The sequence below is a fragment of the Brachycentrus maculatus genome, unplaced genomic scaffold (genome assembly GCF_059751285.1).
Source record: "Brachycentrus maculatus isolate JH-2025_06_01 unplaced genomic scaffold, ASM5975128v1 h1tg001284l, whole genome shotgun sequence".
Classification (NCBI taxonomy): Eukaryota; Metazoa; Arthropoda; class Insecta; order Trichoptera; family Brachycentridae; genus Brachycentrus; species Brachycentrus maculatus.
Window position 1 is genome coordinate 30,450 of NW_028281957.1, and position 7,605 is coordinate 38,054.

Below are 7,605 nucleotides of genomic sequence, written 5' to 3' on the forward strand. Positions count from 1 at the left end.
ATATATATATATATATATATATATATATATATATATATATATATATATATATATATATATATATATATATATATATATATATATATATATATATATATATATATATATATATATATATATATATATATATATATATATATATATATATATATATATATATATATATATATATATATATATATAAATATAAATATATATAAATATATATATATATATATATATATATATATATATATATATATATATATATATATATATATATATATATATATATATATATATATATATATATATATATATATATATATATATATATATATATATATATATATATATATATATATATATATATATATATATATATATATATATATATATATATATATATATATATATATAACGTGGTAATATTTTTCTTTTGTAAATTGCGTGTAAATAATATGTAAAGTGGGTGTATAATAATAAAATAAACAATGTGTTGCTTTGTAATTAAAGTTTATTCTTAATTTATCTTTATAATAATTTTTATATCTATCTATCTATCTATCTATCTGATTCTGACAGTTAATAATATTATCGGAAGTCTTTTGTTTTATTCTGAGCGACGCATGCGACATCTAGTGGTAGAACTGTTTTATGTAGGTACTATTTGTAGGTACTTAATAAAATGTATAGGTAGGTACCTAGTTATTTTATTACATCTCCCCCCTTGGGGATGAAAAGTCATAGTAAAATTTTCACTCGTCCTCCGGATCATCTTCTTGTAGTGAAGGGACTGGTATAAGTTTAGTGATATGATAAAGTTTTTTTTTTTCTTTCTTTCTTTTTTCCTTTTTTTTCTTTCTTTTTTTTCTTTCTTGTTTTTTTTTCTTTCTTTCTTTTTTTTTCTTTTTTCCGTTCTTTTTTTTCTTTCTTTTTTTTCCGTTCTTTTTTCTTTCTTTCTTTTTTTTGTATTTTTTTTCTTGACCCTTTTAAAGTAGACACAGTTTTTTTCAATCCATTTGTTTTTTTCTTTTGAATTCCTTGATTTTTATTCAGATCTCTTAAAGTATCTTCTAATATAACCAAATGTACAACTTTTAATTGTTCATCTGCATTTTCATTCGATTCTAAAACAGGATTCCTGCTTAGACAATCTACTTCTAAATTCTTCTTTCCTGGAGTATATTTTGTTTTATATTTTGTAGTATTTTTTTCTACTTTATTTTTATTTTCATTCTTCAAGCACTGTTTCTGTGTTATTTGCATGTCTTCATTTTTATTCTTATCTTTTAAAATATCTTCTAATTTAACCAAATTAACAACTTTTAATTGTTCATCTGCATTTTCATTCGATTTTAATACTGGATTCCTGCTTAGACAATCTACTTCTAAATTCTTCTTTCCTTGAGTATATTTTATTTTATCTTTCGTAGAAGTTTTTTCTACTTTATTTTTATTTTCATTTTTCAAGCACTGTTTCTGTGTTATTTGAATGTCTTCATTTTTATTCTGATCTTTTAAAATATCTTCTAATTTAACCAAATTTACAACTTTTAATTGTTCATTTGCATTTCCTTCGATTCTAATACTCGATTCCTGCTCATACAATCTGCTTCGAAATTTTTCTTTTCTGGAGTATATTTTATTTTATATTTTGTAGAAATTTTTTCCACATTATTTTTATTTTCATTCTTCAAGCACTGTTTCTGTGTAATTTGTAAATCTTCATTTTTATTATTAATCTTATCATCCTCTTTTGTTTTAAACCAGCACGTTGCTTCAGAGTGATATCGAGTTCCCTTATTTAAATTTTCACAAATCTTACATGGACTTTTATCTTTAATTTTATCACTAGTTCTTAGATTTCCACGTCTTCTTTGATTATCTTCTAATCGTTTTCTTTGATCATCTTCTAATTTTTCTCTCTCACTCCGAACATATTGTAGTAATTGTTTTAATACATCTAATGTTTCATCATCCATTTCCAATTAACAAAATTGTCGTTTTATAACGTGGTAATATTTTTCTTTTGTAAATTGCGTGTAAATAATATGTAAAGTGGGTGTATAATAATAAAATAAACAATGTGTTGCTTTGTAATTGAAGTTTATTCTTAATTTATCTTTATAATAATTTTTATATCTATCTATCTATCTATCTATCTGATTCTGACAGTTAATAATATTATCGGAAGTCTTTTGTTTTATTCTGAGCGACGCATGCGACATCTAGTGGTAGAACTGTTTTATGTAGGTACTATTTGTAGGTACTTAATAAAATGTATAGGTAGGTACCTAGTTATTTTATTACATATATATATATATATATATATATATATATATATATATATATATATATATATATATATATATATATATATATATATATATATATATATATATATATATATATATATATATATATATATATATATATATATATATATATATATATATATATATATATATTATATATATATATATATGGACGTATATTTTTCAAACAAAGGTATTAGTCATCCATTCATGTTTCGATTTGAATTTAAGACACGGAGTGAATCAGTATTCGCGCCCGTTACAAGTTGCGTAATTGGACAGCAACGAGTTGACAGGTTAAAATAGATGCATTAATGTGGAACAGGCGAAAAACGTTTGAAAAAACAGGGTGGTATAGCGTTCTATTCCCTCTGCCTATCCCTTCGGGGAAGCGGCGTGATGGGTAAGTTAGTATTTTAAAATTTTAAAATAAAACTTCATCGTTGTCTGGCCCATGCGAATCTGAGCACTATGCAAGTGCTTGCCTATTAACCAAATCAAAAGAGTCGGGTTGTGGTCCCGTGGTTAGTGTCGCGGACTCTCAAGTCAGAGTTTCTTGGTTCAAACCCACTCTACCACAATTTGATACCTATTTCTAATAATGAGAAAAAGCATGATATTGAAATATTTGTGTAAAAAATAAATAAAACAAATATTTCTCTTTTTTTATAAAAAAAAATCTGAAATAAAAAATATTTTAACTGTCCATAAAAAAAAAAAAATTATTTCTATTTATATAAAAAAAAACATTTTGAATATAACTGCATTAATAATAAATGAAAAAGCTACGATACGAAAAAGAAATATAAATAAGAAATACCTGAAAACTAAAATCCAAAAATAAATTCTGAAGATCAACATCGACGCGAAGACACGAACTCCTGCCATTACGAGCCATGGTGTGGCAAGGATTTCATATTCACCCTAGCAATGATCAAAACATGATTTAAAAAAATAATTATCATTAATTTACATGACTAAGTACATGTTTATGTCGGCTAAGGAAAATCAAGAGCATTCGCAAGAATCTGCCAGTTGATGCTGCCCGTCAAATGATAAATGCGTTTTTAGTATCTAGAGACGATTATTGCAACGGTATATATGTATTTTTAACTAATGTTTTACTTAGTAAATACCAGTAGCTCATGAAAATAAATCTATACATAAAAAAATACTGGTATTTACTTCGTAAAACATTAATTAAAAATGGATAGATTTTACCACAAAGTGATTGCTGAATCAATTAATGAAAAGGTATATATGTAGGGGAGAGTGCCCATGAGTGGGACAGAGGATGAATGGGACGATCGTCCTCCAGCCCAAACTATTGTTACAAAAAAAAATCAAAAATTACCCAACATTAACGCTACGATATTAGACAGATTAATCCTCAAACCTCAGTTCTCGACTGACAGTGAAGCGGGTAAGACGTGTTACATTTTTTTTGCGTCCAAAAGTAAATTATATACTGTAAGTTGATTTTGTTTGTACATACAAGTTATGATTCGTGCTCCAATTAATATATACAATTATTTAAGTCGGTTCTCTCAGGATATTATAAAGTAAGTTTCATCAAATTTACTTTAGTATAAATGTATCGATTTATCTATTTTTCTAAAAATCACGCATTTCCTTGAATGGGACGCGTGCAGTGATCATGAATGGGACGGTCCCACTCAAGGGAAAATTGTCCAATTCATGACGAATACTTTTTATTTACATTAAAAATCGTTTGTACTAGTTTGTTTTACACGCATTGTATATTGTTTTTAGGATAAAATGCCAAGAACACGCATAACCAACGTTCAAATTGAAGCTGCTGTAGAAGAGGTTTTAAATAAAAAAGCAAAATATTAGGTCGGTTGCAAAGACATATGCATTAGGAAAATCTTCTCTTTGTAGACATGTTAAACAAGTAAAGGCTGATATTTCTAGTGGTTAGATATTTTTAATACACCTAGCAAAGGAAATAACAGAGCCTTTCAGTGGAAGCTAAACTGGCAGGGCACAATGGAGTCCAGGTTCTAACTCTAATGTATGGAAGTGAAACATGGAGTTGGCAAAAGAAGGATAAAAGTAGACTGAATGCAGTCGAAATGCGATCCCTCAGAAGAATGTGTGACAAAACGATGTATGATAGATGTTCGAATAGTGAAATAAGGAAGGAGTGCAAAGCTGAGATAAGCATTATCGATGAAATTAAGAAAGGTTTGTTGAGATGGTTTTTTTGACATTTAGAATGAATGAGTGAGGAAAGAACGGTAAAACAAATTTATGAGGCGAATGTAATTGAAAAAAGGAGCAGAGGAAGACCGAGAAAAACATGGCACGATCAGGTTTGCCTAATACTTGAAAGTGGTCAAGTTAGGAGTCGTAACAATCGGCGGGTATATATGAGGAGATGCATGAACGTGGAAGAGGCGAAGAACGTTTGCAAAGACAGAGTGGTATGGCATTCTATTCTCTCTGTCTACCCCTGTGGGGAAGCGGCGTGATAGTTAGTTAGTTTTTTAGTTAGTTAGTTTACTCTGAAGCGAGAAGAAATGCTTTCCACGTATTAAAATTCAGCTGGAAGAATTTATTCTACAGTACAGAAAAAAATCAGAAAGGGCAAATCAAGTATAATCTCTGACACTCCAGAAAAGGACAGGTTTTTGAAAATACAATTATTGAAGAATGGAAAACGAAAACCTATAGATAGACCAAAAAATAAGCCTAACGCTTAAAGAGTTAAAAAAAACTCATAGAAGAGATTTCAATGAGTAATGACAGAGATATCAGTTCAGATAAATCAGTTAAATCGAAGTTGTATCACTGACAAAAACAAAAGGAATGGAGGATAATAAGTATCACATATGTGAAGGAGAATACCAATATAGTGTTATGCAATGGCTTAAATGTAAATTATTTGGCCCGTAAAAATTGTGGAATATTAAGATATCTGAACTTTTTTTGCCAAAAAATGTTACAAAAATGTTGAATAAAATTTCTTTTGCATGCGTCTACGTATTATACGAAAGTGTCTACTGATTATTTTTGTTTTAAAATATTATTTTTCCATCGATCTTGCATTTTAATCAATGTCCCATTCATGGTATACTGGTGTCCCACTCATGGGAGGGTGTTTATGAGTGGGACATTTTAGGACATTATTTGAAATCGATTTTTCAGGCAGTTAGGTTATTTTTTTTAGAAAACAAAGTACGGCATATTTGTAGCTAAAAGATTGAATAAAGAGAAACGACGTTTACTTTTTGTGATTTATTTTACAGAGAAGAACTAGAGAGGCAAAATCAAAAACGTCCCATTCATGGGCACTCTCCCCTACATGGGTCGACCAAACAATCAAACGCCTCGACTGCAATCAGTGTTACACGCAGCAGAGAGAGAGATTTTTGTGATTTTTAAATGCAGTCACATCACCCCACTACTTCTCCAACTACAGTGGTTACACTTTCCCAAAAGAATAGAGTAAAAGAATCTGTTTATATATAAATTAATACATATTACGGATCCCGAATATGTAAAAAAGCTGTGCATTTCTGACGTACTGATTGATAGACATCTCTGGCTTTGATCGGCATCGTATATTTTATATTCAGCGCTTTTTGTAGGATATGATATTTAATAAATATGGCTGTGTAAACCACTTTTATTTATTTTGACCCCCTGGTAATCAAACCCGGAGTTTCTAGCATGGTAGCCACACTCGCTTATCACTAAAAAACTAGTGAATGCTGTATATTCTCTTCCTATTAAAATTGTTTCGTTTCTGTGGAGACACCAAATACAATTTGATGATACTTTGATTTAATACAATTTTTGTTTGACATAATTCCCTCATCATTAATCTTTCACTTTGTGTAATACTATATGAATTAGTGTTTTTAAGTGGTTTTACACAAAATGAACGATGAATGATAAGGAGAGTAGTTTAATTACCACACTACAAAGTTGACAGTACTTTTAATAAACAAAATCCTTTAATTACATTATGTTGTCTCAAATAATTCAATATTTATTTGAATGAAGTGTTTGAAAATTTATTTATTTAAACTTCATGTACAGAAAATAAATAAATACATTGGCGGGCTTATTGCCAAAAGCAATATCTTCCCACCAAACAAAAACAGACTAGTGATATTGATCAAAACGTTTGATACCATATTTAGCTGTTTGCAATCAAAGGGTAGAAAGTACTTGAAAAAAAATATAATACAAAAGATGATAATAAGGAGGGCAAAGAAAAAGGGAGTTTAAGAAAGGAGTTAGAGGGAAAAACTAAGGGAGGAGGTTTGATGGACTGTTAGGATATTATGATAAATAGTAATGTCATGTTGCAGGTTGCATCAAAACACGCGTGACAATGGATTTGATAAATTTTATTTATTGTTTCGGCATTAATTTTGTGGTAAGACATGTTACAATGATTAAAGAAAACACTTCGTTTTTTATCACTTGAGTTTTATTATAGACTACATGTTTCAGAAGTTAAACTGCCATCATTCAGGTCTGTATAATAACCTAAAAAGTTGATTTTTTTGATAAAAATACGGTATTTACCAAGTTAATTTTAGATTAAAAACGATTTTAAAATTACGTTACTTACAACAAATACAGGATGAATCAAAATGATATAAGTGAGGAAGTATATTCTCAAACTGTAGAAATCAAATATCGCAAATGATTTTTTGTTCTTCTCAAACTCTCTCTCTCTATCACTCAAATCTGGCGTATTTTCCTTGGTCATTTTGTTATATATTTTTCGGCCCAACACTTCTTGAGAATCACTTATTATTTTAGTATTTTGGTTACTAAGAGTTTCATTTTTTGTAAATTTTGAAACCTGTTTTAAAAAGGTCCTATGGTCTTCGCTCGGGTAGTGTATTTCCCAAAAGGTAGTGAATAAACCAACGAATGTCCATACGATGATTTCCTTTTGCAAGGACCAGTTGAACAACCTCCCTAAACGATACATGATCCTTTCGAAAAATTTCACAATTTCATAATAAAGTTATATTAAAATTTTTAATGTGACATTTTAATCAATATGACAGATATCGAATTTATTCCAAACACATTTGATGATATTTTGAAATGGTTCTATTCACTTTCTATTATATTTGGGTTAAGTAGGTACTAAATCTAAACTAAAATGTATTATTATTATTATTTTTAATATTAAAATTTTGTTTTGTGTATGCTGGTCCTCGGGTGGACCAAAATCCACGTGTGAATAAAATTCCGTGTTGTTGTAAGTGTGTGACATCTTTGGTGAGATGAAGAAAGCTTTTACTAAGCAGAGACG

At 28.5% G+C, this 7,605-nt stretch overlaps 1 protein-coding gene across 1 annotated transcript in view; it reads right to left on the bottom strand.

Moving 5' to 3' along the window:
• LOC148299191 (uncharacterized) overlaps positions 1-7,355 on the bottom strand; it is a 14,347-nt gene extending 6,992 nt beyond the window's left edge. Inside the window, exons 1-2 of the mRNA XM_088276307.1 lie at positions 6,907-7,355; positions 3,118-3,221 (exon numbers count right to left, since the gene is read on the bottom strand). Of these exons, the coding sequence (XP_088132433.1) occupies positions 3,118-3,221; positions 6,907-7,275 (473 nt within the window). The 5' untranslated portion in view covers positions 7,276-7,355. The remainder of the gene's footprint in view (positions 1-3,117; positions 3,222-6,906) is intronic.
• Between the last annotated feature and the right edge of the window lie 250 nt (positions 7,356-7,605).